Source organism: Zingiber officinale, chromosome 2B, assembly GCF_018446385.1.
Source record: "Zingiber officinale cultivar Zhangliang chromosome 2B, Zo_v1.1, whole genome shotgun sequence".
Lineage (NCBI taxonomy): Eukaryota > Viridiplantae > Streptophyta > Magnoliopsida > Zingiberales > Zingiberaceae > Zingiber > Zingiber officinale.
In genome coordinates, this window is record NC_055989.1 from 8,704,683 (window position 1) to 8,724,985 (window position 20,303).

Here is a 20,303-nt window from a genome sequence, read left to right on the forward strand (position 1 = left end):
TTATATTATAATATTATGATTCTCATTTTTATTTGAGTTTTTAGAAAAGAACCCAACGCTATAAAAATAAAAAAACAAGTCAACTTTTAACAAAACTTAAAAAAAAAAACAATCAGATAAAAGTAACGAAGTATAATATACCTGACGGCATAGTAACATTAAACAAGTCATTCACTGTTTGACTGCGTCTAGTCTCTCATTTCGCTCGTCACTTCCTAGAACTTGCCTATAATTTTCTACGCATAACTCATCGATCGAGAAAGCAACGAAAAGGATAACATAAGAGTTATCGCGGAGAGGCGATCAAATCAAACCCCTGGCGCGTGATCCCAATAGGAACGAACATTTCAACGTCGCCTTCGCATGCTTTCGTTGGCCTGGAAAATCCTTCCTTTGCACCTCGTTTGATTGCTTGTTTCCAGCAGAATTTTGTGTTCCGAAATCCAAGTAGGACGGTTGGTGGGTAGATTCTGCGGTAAAGGCGCGACCTTTTGGCTTGAGGTTGGTAACCCTATTGCTTTGTTGGTTTTATTCTTGATTCTTGCAATCCAGTCGCAAGAGTCGGATAGGGTTGGCTGCTTTGGGCGAGAAGTGGAGGAAAAGGAGCCGTTTTTATTGCTGAAGATGGAGGTTTGGATGCTGTGTGTGATCTCCGTCTTGTTGTGGGTTTCGTCGGCACAGCTCGGCGCTTCTCTCAATCAAGAAGGTACCTTTCTATATCAGTAGTTTGGTCGGAGGACACTGGTCCTGGGTTTGATTCGGAGTTTTATTGTGTTCGTTGATTCTTGAGAGAGTCTATGCTTAATTATTTGTAATTTATATACAGGGTTAGCTCTCCTGGCGTTTAAAGGGAGGATCGAGGCTGATCCTCACGGTGCTTTGTCGAATTGGGATGAAGGCGCCGATAACCCTTGCTTGTGGTTTGGCGTGGAGTGCTCAGATGATGGAGAAGTCGTTGTTTTGTAAGTCATCCATATTTTTTCCAAAGAAGAAATTTACTTTTTATTGCTTGTGTTTGGAATCAAATTGTAAACATGGTGAGGGAAACAACGAAGGTAATTTATATGATACAAGAATTGCAGTGTAATTTTTCATTGATAAATAAGAAGTATGTGGAGAAGGACTAACAAAGGTATGCAACCCTAGTACTTTCCATCTTAATCATCGTCATACTCATTTGCCCAATGGCTATTTAGCTTAGTTGCTGTTTTGGCACACAAGGCATGATTATCTCTGCTTGCTTGTGTGCATAGGACACAATTATGGCTCTTGATGGCTCCTCATCACCTTGTGCCTATAGCGCTCATGCACGCTGCCTCCTTCCATTCTCTATGTTTCCGGCTTGTGCTTGCTTGCTTGCATTGCACAGGGCACGTTTGTCACATCTGCTCGTGCATCATTTCTTACTTGCATGTTCTGCCTTCCTCTAAGAGATTTACATGTTCACTGGCCTCCAATCTTAGCAAACTTTTATCTAGTAGCTAAGATTGCTTTAGTTCTCAGTAATCACTTCACTAGTTGGATATCAAGCATTCCTTGATCAACAACGTCCTTATGGATGAAGCAATTATAAGTAGAGGAGACTACCAAGGGTGTTAATCCCTAATGTTTTTTTTATACTAATAATAACATCTTTTAAATATGCTACTTTTCCCATCTTTAATTTTATATGTTAAGAAGCACCAATTAGAAATTGAAAGTAAAAAAAGATATTGCATTCAGAATTTTTCTATATCCATGCATTTAGGCTGTTGTAGACTAACAATCTAGATAACGCCAATGAAATGACTTTTTGAAGTTGAAGGGCAATGATCTTATTTAATTAGCACTTTCAATTTTCTGTTTTGATGTTTCCTTGTTCCAGTGATCATTTAGCTTAATATTTTCTAAAGTTGAGTGTCATTGTTGCAGGAAACTGAGAGATCTCCATCTCAAAGGGACAATCACACCTGAAATTGGAATGCTCACCCATGCCAGAGCAATGTAAGAATTTTGCAGATGGGAAAAATATTTGTAGTAAATTCTATTTGTTTTGTCATCAAACTTAACTAGTTCATCAGCTTTAATTGATTATTTATCTTTTAGTTATGTTTTTGTGATCATGTAATTCTTATATCTCTTCTTTACCTTGTGAAAACTAAAAATTGTTTGTTAGAGAATAATCAAAACTGTGGATCTTTTTTCCATAGAAATTCCCAGAAAGTTCTAGACATCTAATAAAGTTTTATGAATTCAAATTTAATTAGTTAAGCAGTGTTCTTGTGGAATTGAGATTTTGTAATTGATTATGTTTAACAAACAACATTATATACTCCATGAGATTAGGCATCACAACTCTACTCTATAGCATGAACTTGTTTGGTCTCAAAACAAAGGATTTTGAAATGACCAAAAAGGATGAATATAATCTGGAGAAACACTTGAGAAATGCTTTATGGAATAGCTCAGTGTTTCATGTCGATATGAGAAAGTATAGGCCAAGAAAGCATGTGCAAGCTTAAAATACTAAGAAATATGAAAGCACTTGAAAGGTAATCTGTTTCTTGAGAAGAATACCATCCTTGCTGACAAAAAAATTGAAGGAAAAACATACTTGTATCAACTTTGTAACAGATATAGTAGTTAGTTATTAGGTAGTCACTTTGACATAAGTGAGCCAGATGAACATCTAATTCATTATATCATAATGAATTGTAGAACATAAACTATCTTAATAGCATAGTTTATTGATACTGCACCCTTAATGATATTCATGGAAATAACTTTAGCAAGTATGGTAATATACAACATTCTTTAAATTACTCGGGAATAACTTAACAAGTGTCTACAATTCAAGGCACATATATGGATAACCAGCAATGGTTTTTTCTCCATGCATAATGAACTATGCCGAACAGTTGAATTATTCATGCTGCATGTAAAACTTGGTTGTTCTTTCTAGTAACTTTTTGCTCTTGCTAACCAGTAACACTATTCTAGTGCGGACAGTGGGAGTATTTCACTTCATAAAAGTTTGCAATTATTGATGTATAGCCTTTCTAATAAGAAGTGAAGGCATTGCTTCTCAATTATTCTTTTCGAACATTATCCTTACTCATCTCTTTTTTCTGTAGCATTTTACATAATAATTCCTTGTATGGGTTGATTCCTGTGGAGATTGGGAGATTAAAGAATTTGGAATTGTTGGACTTGAGCCATAATAATTTTAGTGGGCCACTTCCTTCTGAACTTGTCAAAATTTCATCCCTACAAATTCTGTAAGTACAAGAGTCCACCTAATTTAGCATTGATTTTGGTTTCCAAATAGTAGATCTGTGATCATTATCTTGGTAACTTACAGTTTACTCAGAAGCAATGCATTTTCTTGTTACCTGTCTGAAGGCAGCATGCTTTTGGAGACACAAATTGATGAAGTGCTGGTCTCTTCAAATAGACAAGTTACAAGGTAATTGCTCAATTATAGAATTAGTTTTGTATATTGAATTATTTTTTTTTTAAAACAATCATTGCAGCTTAAATGATGAATTAGCTCTTTGGCATTTCATCTTTTGATTATTTTTTTTCATTCTGAAATAGTTAATATACTCTAATGATGTTGGTAACTAATCACTTCATATTATACTAGGTTTATCTTCTTAATTACTTTGGATTAACTTTGAAGGTTTCCATTTTAATCGTTGGGTTATGGATAGGATACATCTAGCTTGAACTTTACATGTTTTGACTAATATAGCAGGATTTATTCATTAACAAATCTAAACATGTACTTTTGACTTCTAACAATGTCAAGTTGTAGTTGACTGTTAGTTGGTATAACTACATGGATAACATGACACTTTCTAATGGGTCAACATGCCACATCATACTTGGAGTTAATTATCATAATTATGAGTTAACAGAACCTCTAAACTATAAGTTAAATATTCAAACACTAAAATATGCCGTCTTGCATGCTTATTCACTAGAATATTGAATGAGTTGTGTCATTTTACTATTAATTTTGACAATTAATAGGAAAGTTGAGAAGTTGACAATGGGCTAAAAAAATACTTTAAAGAATGTTTATATCATCAAGTATTTAGCATTCTTTCATTACTTTGGTTTGATGAGTGTTCTTGCATTAAATATGCTTGCAAGCTTGAAGTAGACATTCTCCTTCAAATGCTAAACACTCTCAAGCTTCAGTTATACTTGCTTCTGCCACTAATTTTTGCTCAAGGAGCAAGATTAGATTGAAAATTAAACTGAATTTTGTTTCTAAAAGATTGTTACATTTTAATTTAGACTTTATATATATATATATATATAATAAGTCTTTTTTATCTTTAGTAGGAACGTTGAAAATGCAACTATCAGGAGGCTTCTCCAAGACGTCAGAACAAATAGGATTCATCGCACACAGACATCTCCTCCATCACCAGCGCCATCACCTACAACCCAGTCAAACGACGGAAACAGTCATCTGCCAGCATCTCCAACCTCAAGTTCAACAGACGATAAATCGACCGCCCAGAAATTCTTGATTGTTTCTCTGTTGATTGTTGGAGCAATAGTGTTCCTTGTTTCCATGGTTGCGTTATATTTTCTATGTTATCGCGCAAACAAGGCTGTCACTGTGATGCCATGGACAACTGGATTAAGTGGGCAATTGCAGAAAGCATTTGTTACAGGCATGTTTATTTTTACAATATATCGATTTTGTAGTTGCCATTTTTATTCATTATCGTATTTGTCGATGGCAGGTGTACCTTCTCTGAAACGTTCAGAACTTGAAACAGCATGTGAACAATTCAGCAACATAATTGATTCATCATCTAATTGCACATTGTGCAAAGGAACACTTTCAAGTGGAGTTGAAATTGCAGTGACAATTGCTATCACTTCGGCAGAAGATTGGAAGGAACGTTATGAAGTAAACTTCAGGAATAAGGTACCCTGTGTCTTCTTCTTTCGGCGGACAGTTAATTGATGATGAGTCTAGATCGATTCTAATTGTTCTATTTTCAGATTGATACATTGTCCAAAGTTAATCACAAGAACTTCATGAACCTCATCGGTTATTGTGAAGAAGAAAAGCCTTTCACTAGGATGATGGTGTTTGAGTATGCTTCAAATGGGACAGTCTTTGAGCATTTGCACAGTGAGTATCAATATTCGCGAGTTTTAATTAATTGTCATAAGAGAGATACTCTAAATCCATAAATTACAATCACAGAGATCGTTAGTCATATTGGATAAATTGCTCTCAATTTCTTTTTATCATTTTGATTTATCAATAAGAAATCAGGAGTATAGAGGAAATACTTGAATTCACAGCAGAATTGAGTTTAGTAATTTAGAGAGAATTTCTTTTCGCCATATAAACCTTCGGGAAATTTTATATGACATTCAAATAATTTGCAGTTAAAGAAGCAGAGCAACTAGACTGGGCCGCTCGTCTGCGTGTAATCATGGGCATCGCGTATTGCCTCCAGCACATGGAACAGCTGAATCCTCCTCTAGTCATTCGAAATTTGAGCTCGTCGTCCATCTATCTTACCGAAGATTGCGCGGCAAAGATTTCTGATCTTGAATTTTGGAACGAAGAAAAAGAAGCAGAGCTAGCATATGAAATCGCAAAACAGAACATTGTCTACAAGTTCGGAATTGTTCTACTGGAAATCATTTCTGGAAGGCTTCCTTTTTCAGAAGATGATGGTCTACTTGTGCTCTGGGCTTCAAGCTACTTGAATGGGAAAAGACCCCTCATGGACATGGTGGACCGGACTCTCACGGCTGTTGGCATCGAACATATCACTGAACTGGCAGACGTGATACGATCCTGCATAAATGTTTCCCCTGAGAAGAAACCAACAATGACCGAGGTTGTGGAACGCTTAAGAGGGATTACATCGATTACGCCCGATGAAGCTTACCCAAGAGTGTCACCGCTATGGTGGGCAGAACTAGAAATCATATCTCAGTAGGATATATGGAGATACACTAAGCGGTTTGGCAAGATTTCCTTTTATCATTATTGTAAATGTTTTTTCTGAAAATGTAACACAATCGAAGAAAAATGTATTTGTTTAGAGCTTGTTGGTTTGAAAATTGAAAATGCAGGATTTTGTATGTATAGTAGCTCTAAAAATGCACTGTCAACTGGCCTAAAAGTGTTGCCAATGTACAAAAAATGTTTGTATGATTGTTTTGTATATTTCCTTAATGAACATGAGTTCTGCTTAAAAGTTCTACAAGTTTACTGCCCTTCTCTCAGTAGTTTATAATTAGTGTAAGTAGTCATTTGGGTAGCATTTCAGACCATTTTCCTTGTTAATTTTAAACTATCCGTTGAGTGATGAATTCAGCTATTTGGATAGTTTTTTTCATGAACTCTATCTTGTATGTCTTAAGTGATATGTCAATATTGTTGATGATAATTATTTAATGTTAACATTCGACACCCTTTAACATATTTAAATAGAGATAATATTTTTTTTTCTTATTTTATAATTTTGCAAAAAGTAAGATAAGATTGTATATAATAGATCCTTCTCCGGGACTCCGCATGACGAGAACTTCGTGTATCGGACTGTTTTTTTTTTTTATTAACTATAATGTTATCTTTTTCCTTCTTCCACCTCTAGTTTTCCACCAACATCATACATCAAAATGTCAGTAAAATGCCAAAATAGTACTGAATCAAAGATCAAAACACCAATATGGCTCGAGAAATCAAACCCTGATTAGTGGTTGCTGTCAAATCTTTGGGATGAGTATTGTTTCAGGGTGGCCAAAATATCGAAACAAACTTTGGGATGAGTATTGTTTCAGGGTCAACAAAATATTGAAACAAAAGAAATGAGTATATTCTATTCATGAGTACAACCTATGCAAAGGGTAAAGAGAAATAGATGGATCAACCAGAAATGTGAATATAGCTCACAAATAATAGTTAAGAGATCATATAAATCTGCTATCGGTAAAAATCTCAAAGGAAAAGTTGATTCATGCACCAAAATATAACTGCGTTCATTCATATTGCTACATTTATTTTGATAACAACTGCTACATAGAAGATAGCTTCTGTATAAGACTACAAAAACTACATAATACCTTTGACCAAAAAAAACACATAATATCGCAAGTCATCAAGATGACCTGAGATGAATTTATATAACATACAGCTAAAACCAACCAGCAGTTCCGTTGAACAGAACTGATATACAGTGGAAACTACAAGGAAAATATGAGTAACTAATAAGAATATAGCTCATTGGAGTAGAGACACTCATCCACAAGTTGACGGAGGCTAGGGTTTTCCAAAGCTGCAGAGACTCTCTCCTTGTCATTCAGCTGCTTATTAACTGCATTACCAAGGACTCCATGCTTAGTTTCTTTACAATTACAATAAATGCAACTGATTACAGTCTTTGTTTATTATACCTATGGTTTGTAGGGGTATCTAGTGAATTCTGGTTGCCAAATGACTTATGGAATGTCAGATTGGGGTTCCATCTCTATCCTTGGCTATTTTTCGTATCAAAATTGGGAATTGTTATGCCATCTAGAGTTTAAAAATATATTCTTATCCAATGTAATGTAGGATTTAGGTAACCATTGAAGTGAAATTTATGCCATTAATATAGTTTTTTATCATCAACTTGAGAATATTAAAATAGATGTGTGCATCTATTAGAACTCATAAAATAAAACAAGAATACTGTTATCCCTAGATTGGACAATGGTTGGAACCTTTAATGTAGGTGTAGCTTGAAAGTTAAAAATAAAAATAGAATGTGAATTACATGAACATGTTCAAAAGTAACAGTGAGATCCAATACTTAGGTAAAAAAGGGTAAAGAGAAGAAATCAATATAATTAGAAGAGATCTAAATGACTTGAGACATATAATGTTGACTTAATTAGAGCACAATGGCATTACAATATACTTATACCTTACTGTTTGATTTGATAGCTCATTGTCATTGTTGTATGCCAGTATTCTTTCACTTTAGCTTCTAAATATATAGAATTATCATGTAGTTTTTTCATGTTATTTACACAATTTTTCCATTGAAATTCATAATTTTTCCAGATTGGAACCATTACAAATCTCACAAAACCTATCGATCTTAGATTTGGGCTCTATGAGATGCATAAACATCAAGTATCCCTTACTTCACATTTGTTAAGTTTCTTTGAAACCTTTAACGTTCAAAATTATCTATTTTTTCCATACTTTGACTTCACCATATCTATTTAGTTTCCTCTAAGCAGATAGCAAGGAATTTTTTTTTTTTTGGCTATTTTTCTATCTCTATGCAGTATTTGCGTTCTTTGATTTAGTAATGATAAGACACTGCCCTAAAGATGCAAATAATATTGATACTTCACAAAAAATAAAAAAAATCGATAGACAGATAAGAAACTTTTGCATTCACCTGCTTCTTCATTTGCAAGAGAACCAGGAGATACAGTGATGTCTACCTGAAATTTCATTGAACTTGATAGTTAGTCATATATAAAAAGCTATGTGCATAGTAATAGTTCATGTAAGTCAGGTGCGAAATAACTGGAAGATAAGATCTAAATAAATTGTAACTTACTTTTGTAGCTTGTTTGTTATTGTAGGCAGAATAATCGGTTAATCTAACATCAAAAACTTTGTTCGATATTGCTAGCTATACTTCTAAGTTTATCACAAAGTTCATCAATCAAATTTCATAACCTTGGTCGTATTTATAACAATAATTCATGAGCAAAATAAACTCTCTCTCTCTATACACACACACACACGATTGTGCTCTGCTGTGGACCATTCGCTGCACGCCCGTGCACGACAGTGGTCCAGGCGCTGGAATGAATCCAGGCACCTAGATTCATGCAGTAACATTTTTTCCTTTTTTTTTTTTATTTTATTTTGGGGTGTGTGTATCAAACTCATTATAACCCAGCTCCTAAATCCTAAAATCTTGAACCATATATATATATATATATATAGGGTTCAAGATTTTAGAATTTAGGAGTTGAGTTATAATGGATTTGAGTCAATAAAATTTTCTCTCTAGGATTCAGGCTTCTCTCTTGGGTTATAGTATTCAAAATTAAAAAATTTAAATACTTACGGGATATATTATATGTATTTAGGATTTAAGATTATAGGATTTAGGGGATAGGTTATAATGGGTTTAAGCTAAAAGATTTTCCTTCTAGGGTTCAGACTTTCATCTTGAGTGGTTATAGTATTCAAGATTAACAATTTTAGATGCTCACAGGGTATAGTGTTTCTCTTGAAGGAAATGTTAATTTTAAAAAAAAAAATCCAGGTGTTGGATCTGTGACGCGCACAGTCATGCAGCGTTTCGTCCACAGCAGGGCTTCCCTCTCTCTATATATATAATCCTAATTTAGTGAAAATAACATTGTTTACCATAGAAAATGAGACAATAAATCAAAGTGCCACGAATCTTTCTATCTCAAACTTGAGTTGTGTAAATATTTCTTTCAGTACCTGTGTTTATTTTCCCTTGTTCCACTACTTCAGTAAATCAATAAGAAAGTTTGAATTGCATTCTAATTACATAAACACAGAATATCAGATGAATTGCATTCTGATTCTATTTCTGTAAACTAAGAAAAACATATCAAGCATTCCACAACTGTAAATAGTGCCGATAATTAAACCTAGAGAGAATAGGTAAAAATAATAACTAACCTTAAAATGTGGGGGAAAGCACTGCATTAACTTAACCCTTAAACACAGACCAATTACTGTTGCCATACTGCAGTGTTTAACTGTTGGAGTGAAGGTTATCCTACACAAATCAAAGAAATTAGTTAGTGAAGATTAATATAAATGTTGGAGACAGTACTCAGAACATAATATACAATAGATATGATTATAGAGTTGTGATGATGATCAGAGAATGAAGATTCCTCTAAAAACCAGCAGAAGCCACCTTACTTCCAGTGCAAAAGAAAGACAACTCATCTTATTAGTTTCAAGATCCTTTTTTTTTATCTTATTGCAAAGAGTCTTATCAATTTGTCGACTAACACAAGGCCATGAAAGAATCCACCTTATTTAAACTTTCAATAAATTCTCAGATATCATAGTGGATACTTTTGAGCCATAAATATAACAGCATCAGGATTGGATAAAAAAGAACAATTGACACCCACTTGATGCGGCCGAGCTTCTCATCAACGGCGATGGACTCTTCCGAGAGAACACTGAGCTGCTCCAAAGAATAAGGATGCTCCGGATCCTTGATATCCCTCACAGAATCTAATCGCTGAAGTCAAGAAACGACTCCAAAGTAGCATTATTCTTCAGGAAAAAAGATAAATCGGCAACGAATCCACGAAAAAAATTGACTAAACATATATGGATTAACACAGAACAAATCCAAAAAAAAAAACCTTGACGGCTAAAACTCATCGACAAAGAGAAGGAACTCACGCACAATAAAAAAGGGCAAGAGACACAAGTAATAAATGGTTCGTCCGTACTATCAAAGGCATAGGAGGACCCGGGAGTGAAGATCCATGAAATCCCTCAACCGATTGTCATAGAAAACAGAAAGAGACGCCGAACAGAACAATCAATGAATTGAAAACAAGTGCATTGAAGGAACGCACGAGATCGATGACAAATACATGGAGGGCATCAGGCCGTTGGAGCAGTGATCCCCCTTACCTCTTGGCAAAAAATTAAAAAAAAATAAAAACTTTCCCTAAAGAGTGGCATCACAAACCGAAATCGAGCAATTACATCAGCAGATCGGAGAACAAGGCGAGCAAAGGAAAGCGCGATGGCAGGATACCAAAAACATCGAGGGCGTCGAGGGCATCGTCGGAGTGGATATCCTCCGAGCGAATAATTCTCTCCCTCTTGGCGTGCACCACAGGGTTGGCGTTGATCATCCCCAGCGTCATGGCTCTGTCGGACCGTCGCTGAAGACTGCAGTCGCCACTCTTTGTGGTCTCGCGCTCTTCTTCGCTCGCTACTTGCCTTTGACTGCCTCCGCGAACCAAACGATTCGACTCGTTCAGATAATATTATTGGAAAATACCTAAATATAGAATTTACTATATATTTTTTAATAAATATAATACTAATTAACTTGTTATAACAAAATATATATATATATATATATATATATATATATATATATATATATATATATATATATATATATATATATATATATAAAAGATGAAAAATAATATATATAAAAAAAATACGATTTTAATGTTTTTTTTTAAATAAGCCCTTGTTTCTTTGTTTTATTTTTATTGTTTTGACATTGAAAATTATCTGGGCCATAAAATATAAATTGATTTGTTTGATTTAATAAGGCCTATACATTTGGAAAGAAATAGTGAAATTTTATCAAAATATCCTCCGAAAGTTCACTAATATCAAAATGTCCCCTCGGAAGTACTACTATCATAAGATCTGAGGTTCGAATCTCGATAAAATTAAAGTAAATATCTCTTTTATATGTTAGTCATTATTCTAAAGACTAATAATCGTCCGTAATTTATCTCTTTCATGTTAACCCTGGAACGAATTGACGAAAGTGGTAGAAGATTGACGAGAGCGGTAGAGACGAACGTATTCACTTTGTCCCACGACTAATGTCAAAACGCCATCAATATTCTTATTTTATTATCAAAATATCTCTTTTGCGTTGTAACAATAAATGCTTATTTTCATCCAGACGACCCTTACCTGGTCCTACCATCATCAAGTTACGTGAAAAAACATAATAAATTACGAAATCGATTTATAACTGACCACTAAATAATTAGTGATGGAAGAAATTTTTTTCCGAATATATGCGTCGATCGAGGTTTGATCTCTGGCTCAAATTGTATCTTTTTCATTAATAGCTAAGTAAGTAATTTTAAAAATAAGTTAGTAGGATAAATAGATATTTTAACCAAGTTGATAAAAAAACACTTAATAAACAATATACATTTGAAAGGTGAAATATAGCCCCGAGGATACGGTACAATGCTTAAACCTCCCATTGCAGATCCAGGAATCTCAAGGTCAACACTAAACTATGACAAATTGTCAAAAAAAAAAAAAAAATCCAATGGATAGAGGACGAGAGAAAACAAGCAGTAATAGACGGCCACAAATTGCTTCTCGATTTAATAACAATAGTTGTTGAATTATCCGAAGCCTTAGTTTCGCACATTAATTAACTTGTTACATTGGTTCCAATGAAGTAATACTAAATAAATGAAAACAATCCAAACAATGAAACTAATGCATAAAAATACAAACAGGAAAAACAGTATCATTCAATACAAAGTTGCTGATGAAGTATATGGTTAGGCATTAGCAAACATTAATATAAAATAACTGCATTATTTACATAGTTTAATACTTATGTTGATGCTTTGTATACAGTTAATTTAGTATACAATAGTTTGTTTTAATATTGCTGTGTAATATAAATATTGACGAGTGCGTGAAAAGAGATCGTACTAGACTATGGATATGCATATTATGAAAGTAAATTGGGCAAATAACTAACTCATCTTGCTCATGTCACCAAGAAAAAAAAATCCTCTTTGTTGGTTAAAACATCAACTTAGGCAACCAAAATGCTAATCAAATTTGGAGATAGATAATTTGGATCGACTAATGGAGGAAGATGCATAATCTTATCTGAAACCGAAACCAGCTAATTCCGAAGGCTTGCAGTTCCATGACGCCTCTCTTTCTTGTATCGAGATTGATATGGATCAAATCCACCTTCTTCGGCACCATAGATAGCCCAGGATGGTGTGCGAGCCATGTAGTCTTCTGTCCTAAATGGCTTTCCTGAAACCACCTGTTTCCAGTTTCAGAAAAACTTAGCAGATGGCAGTGAGTTAAGAGGTATTACAAGAGTGAGCTCTTAAGGAATGTACCAGCTCATGAAACCGTTCGTAGTCTATCCATGTGTGCCATTCACCATTTATCTTGAACCTGTCGACTTTTGCCAGAAGGACGCAGCAAGAATGAGCATGCTCACAGGCAACTTCATATTCACCACTGCTTTTGCTGGCCAAAGCCTCTGAAAAGGCTTTAACATCAGAATGCCAAGGGACGTTATCCATTGTCAACTTTGATGTAGCAGACCTGTCGCGAGCAAGCAGCAGTTAGTGTCGTGAGCAAAGAAATTGCACAATTTATAAAACTTGAGGATAAACTCACGAGCCACAGTAAGTCACTCCTTTGATTTCAATTAAGTCAGGCTTTCCAACACTCAGCAAGTTTGCATATGCATCTAAATCTTCTGCATTCCATCCTTTAACCAAAGTTAAGCGGTAAACAGTCCGTTGTTCTTTGTCTCGCAATGCTTTTAGTGAATCCTGATAACAGTTAATCAAAGCAGATCAAAAGCGAATTCGAAGTAAAAAATTTGCATTTATCTCTCACATGAATGCAACATTTGATAAATTTAGCAAGATGGTTATTGAACAGCCTTTTTGATGGTTATGCTCTCATACAATAAACCAAAACCCAAAATATATATGCAGGAAATACGAATATTGTGGTGGAACCTTACAGCACTACAGATAATCAACTACTTTTACTGCAATAAACATGCAACGTCATAACTGGACATTAGATAAATAAATTGGCAAATTAAACAAACAGAACATGAAAGAGCAGACAAATTGTTCACTATCAAATATTCCATGTAATAACGTTGAGACTATAAAAAAGATCGCATACTGCTGATTTCAATTATTCACGTTTAAATTGGGATTCCACAACTCTCTTCCTCTTGCAAGACCTCCAATAGAAGCACACAATCATGAGATATTTGACAAACACACTTGGATTTAACTTCCCCTTGCTTGTGCAGTGCCAAGTGATTATTTTGTTCTGATCCCAATGCACTCAACAATTGCTGCATCTCCTTTCAAAGGTACACCATCAAAAATCCCTTTCTTCTGCTATTGCCCACATCACAAGAATCCAACACACCGTGGTATATGACCTGCTCAAATGTCAGTCTACAAAAACCAATGTAGATCAATAAGAGTCTCCTGTGTAACACTCCGCAGCACTTCAGAACCCAATCCCATCTTGCCAACTTGCAAAAGCCTTCACCATTGCAACCCAATCTGGCAACCCAAATCTCCTTTCAATGAAAAAGCAGGAGCCCTCCCACAATAAACAACACCTTTCTGCAACTTTTTGCTACCTCTACCTACAGCAAATCTGCTAAAGCCATAAAACTAGGAGATGCAAAGATGGGATTGGGTTGCAAGCGAGGAGAGAACTTCAAAATGTGAGTTTTTAGCCATCAAATATCTTAATTATTTGGGGAAAAAAATGAGACCATAAAAAAGACAATCTCTATCCCTTGATTTAAGTTTGTGAAGTTATTGTTGTTCTTAGTTAAGAATTTATTGCAAGTTTGGATAGAACTTTTTCAATAATGAAATTCGTGAAAAGTGATTTGTACAACGGTATAGGGGATTAAATGTCAAATACTTATTTGGCTACTTTCACTGATGAAGTCTTTCAATAGCTTCAACACTGAGGCCATTGTGCAAAGATTTCAATTGATTACATTATGTAGATGACAATTATGACATGTAAGTATTTTCTTTTGGCACTTATGGAATATAAAAAATTAAATGCCAAATTTCTGTTTGTTTACTTTTAGGTTGAACATTTCCTTTTAGGATATATTCAATATTGTCAAAGCTAAAACAATTATGGAACGGTTTAAAGCTTTAAAGTCCAAATTACAACTACTGGGAAAAGTATGTTCTTCAAGCCATACCTATCCGTCTTGTTGAAGAAACGATTCTGTCTCTAGTAGGAGATTCTTCAGTTTTTAGACTAATCTGGTCTTTTATCCATCTTCCTATACTTGATTATAGTGATCTTAATGGGAAGGGTCTGATGAGCATTTGTGGAATTCCTTCAGTAGGTGAAATTACCAAGGTTTTATTCCATATGACCCTTTTGGACATCTTAGATCGTGAATTTCCGATACGGTTTCCCGGCATCCAATTCTCTTTTTTTCACAATGAAGCGTATATCTTTACAAAAGAGAAAGAGATCTTCGACGAAAAAGCTTTACATAAGCTCTTGGAGGATCACTGTCTGTTAGGAAAGATTGAGTCTATGGGCCCTCGTGATAAACCGCTTCTGTCTTATTCAGAGAAGCGGATTTATTTGGGTACTGATAGTCACGTAGAGTGAGTTTATAATTTCTTTTATAATATAACATTGCACCTGCATAGAAAAAATTCCGCCCCACCACTATGTTTTGATTTGCTAAAATTATTTGGATGGCAAATAAAAAAAAACAGTAAGGTATATCTAGTATTATTTCCTAATAATCCCAAAATCTAATAGGGGCAACCTACAATCTGAATGAGCAATCTAGCCTGTTCAAACCTTCATTCTAAGTTTCTAACTTCAAAATCTGGACTAGTCATAATTGTGAATGTTTATTTTAACCAGATTATTCCACATACACCTGACGAGGAAGAATTCAAAATTTTCAAACTTATATCATGTAGCATGGTAAGCATTCGAGAAGGATATTACAGCAATTACTATTTAATTATGCAGATACTCACCAGAAAACGCTCCCAAAAGTCACCAAAGAGTGGCCTATCAATAGCCTTAAGGCTATCTTTTGTAGCTGCATCTACACTGACATATAACTGTAACCATAGAAATAGAAATCAAACATTATAGCCTACCTTCTGGCTATATAAGTTAATATCAAATTCTATATCATATTTATGACATAGGAAGAACAAAACCTGAGTGATGGGCTTCAGCATCATTATCCTATCCGGAAATTGAGCATTTGTGACAAGGAAAGTAGATATATGTCTCCGATGTAACTCATCAACAAGTGCATTAATCTCAGGATACATGATTGGTTCACCAACAAGTGACAAAGCACAATGTCTAGGAGAAAGACCTTCAGACAAACGCTCCGTCTTTACACCTGCAGAAAATGGAGAAAATTGCATCAAGTTATTCCCACTTTGATGAAAGAAATAGGATGAATCACTAAATTAGCAAGCCTTGAATTAAATGAAAACTTAAGCTATATATGACATAATATTGCTGAAAAAGAGAATCCAAAAAAGGCAATAATAGACAAACACATATCAAGAAAAAAAATTAAAGACTATACTAGACAAACATATATCAAGGAAAAAAAATTCAAGACTACTAGACGAACATATATCAAGGAAAAATTACCAAATGATAGAACACTTAACACGAGTTCAGATAAATTTATCTACACAATATGTGCATACATATATAGTCATAACAGAAAGTACAACATTGTGTAATTTGTATAAATTGATAAGTAATTGGAGTATAGTAAAGCAATATATTATAAGGTGAAAAAAAAATCAAGAAAACAATCAGTCAAGTACTTTCAGGAAATGGCCTTATGATTTAATTGACCTGGGCATACTAGCAATATAGCTCCATGAAGCTGACCCCAAATAGTTGGAATTGTTCCATGGCCTTATGAGGATGATTATGATACATTGTGGACAAACATGCAAAAGGGGAAATATTTGTACCAGCTGCACTAAAACAATAGGAAAGTAAGACACACCTGGAACACCTTTCATTTGCTTAATCATTTTGGTATGCTCACTGACTACAGCATCTACAATCTCAAGAGGATTGTCCATTTTCCATTGCCAGCTCTTGCCAACAGGATTTGTGTGGTGCCTCCAACAGAATACACATTTGTTTGCACAAGCCAAACTAGGAGTTGCTTCCATACATCTGTAGAATATGCAAGGAAATAAAACATTTCCACCAGTTCAGCAAAAATGAAAACCATTTCTATCTAATAAGAAGTGTTCTGAAGGTGCATCTCTACATTCCATTTTTTTTATAACTTGATAAGTGAAAAATTGTCCAAACCATTTTATCTCAGAGGCTACCATCCTCCTACTTAGCTAGCAACCTATACAATTTCCTCAACAGTTAGTCCAGAGCCTTGCTACTTCAATCATGCAAAGTTCAGAATCTTTTATTCATTGCAACCTGTTGCTAAATGAAAATTTCATTTGATTCTGCTCTAAAAGCATTCACATAGCTTCATTATCCCATGCTAATGAGATAAAACAAGCATAAGAATAATGTCTGACAACTGTATTTTACATATCCATATCTATCTTGAAACCAATAATAAGCCAAATAATGAATGGACTTCAACAAGAAAGCAAACAGGAAGATTATTTTTTCATGAAGTTTGTCTACAACATTAAGATAGGTTGATTTCTAACAGGAAACGTATATTTATCTATGATATAGTTAATTGTTACATTATCAACAAGAATTGACTCCTAACTAGTGTCAAGCTATGTTCAAATGCATGATTACATGTTGAAGAGAAAAAGGTACAGCAATTATATTTGGCAAAGATCTCTTGCTCAAATATCTTAGCTACTAATTCTCTTATATCTACCTCCAGCATGAATAGAAACAACTATACAATGCATCAGCCACTGCACTAGTTAAACTTTCTTGCACCCAACTTGATAGAATTCCATTTCTAGACTTTAGTGAATTGGAGAAGGACAATGAAAAATTACAACAATTATCTGAAAATAAAAATTAAATGATTCAAATTTTATTCAAGTAAATATTGCACTGTGAACTAGTCGAAAACTATGAAAACCAGAAGCAAGATTCAACAGGACAAGGGAGCAACCAAATTAGAGAAAGCAAACAAAAAAATGAGAGAAAATGTATGAGAACCAACTAGAAAGACAGAGAAATGAGAGCTTCATTTTACCTATGACTCTCGATACCATAAAATGAATGTTTGTAACAACCCCCACGGCCACGAAGCTGTGACTTTGTCCACCTACATAGTTTTACCCCACTATGTGAACCAATAATTTTATATCCCTGCAACAATAATGTAAGAAATGGGCATATAATTATGCTAGTTCTAAAAGTTTGGTGAAGGAAATAAAAGACATATGATTACATAAACCTACATTAATGTAAATGCAAAAGAAGTCAATTTAACTGCATAAACCTGCAGTAATGAAAATGCAAAGAAGTCAATACTGAAGATAGATCAACATAGTTTACCTGCTTCTCTAAGTTAGTCCTAATAACTGGTGTCACCATGTCTCTGACACCATTCTCCCTACCATTGGTCAGAGCAACAGCAAGCTTTCTTGAAGGAGCTTTACCGGCAATATCCTCCATATCTACCACAGCCGATTCGAGGTCCTCCACCTCCGTTTCTTCGTCAAAATCTTCATCAGAAACTTCAAGCCCATTGCTCTCTGCCATAGAATCAAAATGTCCATCCTCCGCTACAGAGTCTCCCTTGAGCAATCCCACAATTTTCCGACACCACAACTCAAACACATCGTCAACATCGCCAGAATCCATGTCTCCCTCCCACAACGGCGCCATCTCCGAGGCCCCGAGCGCCCTCATCCACTTAGAGAAATCCTTCGCCGCTGCGTTAAAACTGTCCCCGTACGACCTCGACCCGACCCCGAATACCGCGAACCGGCACCTGGCCAGGAGCAGCGACCCGACCCTGAAGTCCGCGGCGCTCTCGGCGAGCCATCTGGAGAGGAACTGGGCGTCATGCGGCGGCCTTCCGTCCTCCCACGTGGATGCCACAATCAAGACGACGTTTTCCTTGGGAAGATCCTCTGGCTCGTAGCGGCGGGGGTCGACGAGGTCGAAGGGGAGACCGTGGGAACGGAGGCGAGCGGAGAGGCGGCCAGCCAGGGATCTGGACGTGCCGGTGGCGGATGCATAGAGGATCTTGCCCCTGGGGCTTGGGTTTGTGGGTTTCAGCGAGGAGGCAGAGGGCTGAAGGCGGCAGCGGCGTGACTTCCAGAGGAAATAGAGGGAAGTGGCGGAGAGGAAGGCGAAGAGCGCGAGGCGAGGAGAAGGTAGAGAAGCAAGGACGATGCCGACCATTTCGGCGGCGCTTCTCTACTTTGTCGCCGCCGGAGGCGGAATGCTCTGAGGCGAGTACGGAACTAGGAAGATGAACGACGGAGGTTATTAGACGAAAGTGATTAGCCGGGCCGGATTCGGGTTAAATCAGGGGATTAATGGGCGGTCCGGCCCGGTCCGGTCCGATTAGAAGAAAAGAAAAATTAGCCGGGTTTGGCAAATTTTCCAAAGAAATTCCCCAAAATGCAAAATTTTGACTCGAGGGACTGAATTGAACATATGACGTCAAAAGATAAATACGAACGACAGTTGACTTTCTACTAAAGATACATTTGACAATTCAACGAAGAAAAACAGATACAGACAAGAGGCAAAAGCACGGTCAGGGCAACCAAATCTGCTCCTTATCAGCATTGCTGGGGAGGAGCGATGTTGCACTTGGCTGGGAGCTGCATCGCCAGCTTTGGATCGATGCCCAAGAAGGGCAGCAGGTCGGAGTTCTTGTACGAGCACAGGCACGTCAGGTTGGCCTGCTTCAGCGCCGAGCAGCAGGCCTCCGCCGGCTTCTCCTCCGGCGCCGGCGGCCTCGCGGCGCTGATGCTCGGCCTGCACGCCGTAATCCCGTCCTCGCTCATGTTGCACAGGCTCGTCTGAGCCCACCCATCGCGTGCCACCGCCAGGAGCACCACGGCCGCTACGAAAGCGAATGGCACGCCGGCGCTGCTACAGAGCTTTGACGACGCCATTTTGATTGGCTATTTGCTCACAGTGAGCTGTTGCAGTAGCAGTGAGGTTTATAGTGATGGTGTGCAGCCCGTGAAGGGGAATTTGTCGTGATGTTCTTCGGTCACGGGTGGTGAATTCGTGGATGAGGCTGAGGAATAGGTCAAGTTTGCAATTATTAGGGAACGATCGTACTGATTGAAAAGAAGGATTTTTAAATGTGATTTGCCTAACCTAGTTAATTTGCTCAACTTCCATTTCATCCTTGTGTAGCTTGATTGATACAAGTTCTCATTGGCGATATTGTAAAGTGAATATCACCCGTCTTAAATATTAAAAGGTCTAGTATGGATAGTATGGATAAGATATAAACAGATAAATTGTATAAAAAATCTAATATCATTGATTATAAGATATAGACAGATAAATCGTGAAGACTAATTTTGATATTGTATTCTTACCAACTTAGATACAGTTGCTCCTGCGTCCATATTTAATCTTTGTGCTTATGAGGAGGAAACATTCAAACTTTAGAAATTTCTCTCATTTGACTTGTAAAACAAAGGTGCCTGCAGACAAGAAAGCTATTTATTTATTGATTGATTGAACGAACGAACTAATCTTCTATTTAATTATAACA

General features: G+C 36.2%; 4 protein-coding genes across 6 annotated transcripts; 1 reads left to right on the forward strand and 3 right to left on the reverse strand.

Annotated features, from left to right (window-relative positions):
* The first annotated feature begins 234 nt into the window (after window positions 1-234).
* LOC122045220 (protein MALE DISCOVERER 2-like) lies at window positions 235-6,219 on the forward strand. 3 transcript variants are annotated; one of them, XM_042605346.1, is made up of 10 exons: window positions 235-475; window positions 553-706; window positions 827-962; window positions 1,912-1,983; window positions 3,114-3,257; window positions 3,341-3,445; window positions 4,330-4,670; window positions 4,743-4,930; window positions 5,008-5,140; window positions 5,404-6,219. In XM_042605346.1, exons 2-10 carry the CDS (start codon window positions 625-627, stop codon window positions 5,964-5,966), a joined length of 1,764 nt encoding a protein of 587 aa, XP_042461280.1. In that variant the 5' UTR covers window positions 235-475; window positions 553-624; the 3' UTR covers window positions 5,967-6,219. The 3 variants fall into 3 exon arrangements, with proteins under 3 accessions (XP_042461280.1, XP_042461279.1, XP_042461281.1); XM_042605345.1 differs by having other exon boundaries at window positions 235-706; XM_042605347.1 differs by having other exon boundaries at window positions 235-706; window positions 4,333-4,670.
* A 771-nt stretch (window positions 6,220-6,990) lies between these two features.
* LOC122045221 (protein AE7-like 1) lies at window positions 6,991-11,034 on the reverse strand. Its single transcript, XM_042605348.1, has 5 exons — window positions 10,809-11,034; window positions 10,165-10,270; window positions 9,698-9,797; window positions 8,424-8,469; window positions 6,991-7,346 (listed from the first exon to the last, which is right to left on the reverse strand). Exons 1-5 carry the CDS (start codon window positions 10,918-10,920, stop codon window positions 7,237-7,239), a joined length of 474 nt encoding a protein of 157 aa, XP_042461282.1. The 5' UTR covers window positions 10,921-11,034; the 3' UTR covers window positions 6,991-7,236.
* A 1,341-nt stretch (window positions 11,035-12,375) lies between these two features.
* LOC122045223 (S-adenosyl-L-methionine-dependent tRNA 4-demethylwyosine synthase-like) lies at window positions 12,376-19,057 on the reverse strand. Its single transcript, XM_042605351.1, has 8 exons — window positions 18,107-19,057; window positions 17,802-17,917; window positions 16,608-16,783; window positions 15,787-15,977; window positions 15,598-15,684; window positions 13,202-13,359; window positions 12,916-13,126; window positions 12,376-12,836 (listed from the first exon to the last, which is right to left on the reverse strand). Exons 1-8 carry the CDS (start codon window positions 18,959-18,961, stop codon window positions 12,687-12,689), a joined length of 1,944 nt encoding a protein of 647 aa, XP_042461285.1. The 5' UTR covers window positions 18,962-19,057; the 3' UTR covers window positions 12,376-12,686.
* Window positions 19,058-19,207: 150 nt separating this feature from the next.
* On the reverse strand, window positions 19,208-20,213 carry LOC122045224 (putative lipid-transfer protein DIR1). The gene is made up of 2 exons (XM_042605352.1): window positions 19,898-20,213; window positions 19,208-19,814 (listed from the first exon to the last, which is right to left on the reverse strand). The coding sequence occupies exon 2, from the start codon at window positions 19,684-19,686 to the stop codon at window positions 19,348-19,350; it is 339 nt and encodes a 112-aa protein (XP_042461286.1). The 5' UTR covers window positions 19,687-19,814; window positions 19,898-20,213; the 3' UTR covers window positions 19,208-19,347.
* Between the last annotated feature and the right edge of the window lie 90 nt (window positions 20,214-20,303).

Excerpts from the sequence above, each read along its gene's own strand:
- LOC122045220 (XM_042605345.1), top strand. The coding sequence starts at position 625 with ATGGAGGTTTGGATGCTGTGTGTGATCTCCGTCTTGTTGTGGGTTTCG. Across the intron at positions 3,446-4,329 it reads TCAAATAGACAAGTTACAAG|TAGGAACGTTGAAAATGCAA; the intron begins GTAATTGCTCAA and ends TTTTATCTTTAG. Across the intron at positions 5,141-5,403 it reads AGTCTTTGAGCATTTGCACA|TTAAAGAAGCAGAGCAACTA; the intron begins GTGAGTATCAAT and ends AATAATTTGCAG.
- LOC122045221 (XM_042605348.1), bottom strand. The coding sequence starts at position 10,920 with ATGACGCTGGGGATGATCAACGCCAACCCTGTGGTGCACGCCAAGAGG. Across the intron at positions 8,470-9,697 it reads GCTTTCCCCCACATTTTAAG|GTAGACATCACTGTATCTCC; the intron begins GTTAGTTATTAT and ends ATGAAATTTCAG. Across the intron at positions 7,347-8,423 it reads TCTTGCAAATGAAGAAGCAG|TTAATAAGCAGCTGAATGAC; the intron begins GTGAATGCAAAA and ends TTGGTAATGCAG.
- LOC122045223 (XM_042605351.1), bottom strand. The coding sequence starts at position 18,961 with ATGGTCGGCATCGTCCTTGCTTCTCTACCTTCTCCTCGCCTCGCGCTC. Across the intron at positions 17,918-18,106 it reads GGACTAACTTAGAGAAGCAG|GGATATAAAATTATTGGTTC; the intron begins GTAAACTATGTT and ends TTATTGTTGCAG. Across the intron at positions 15,685-15,786 it reads TGCTGAAGCCCATCACTCAG|TTATATGTCAGTGTAGATGC; the intron begins GTTTTGTTCTTC and ends CTATGGTTACAG.
- LOC122045224 (XM_042605352.1), bottom strand. The coding sequence starts at position 19,686 with ATGGCGTCGTCAAAGCTCTGTAGCAGCGCCGGCGTGCCATTCGCTTTC.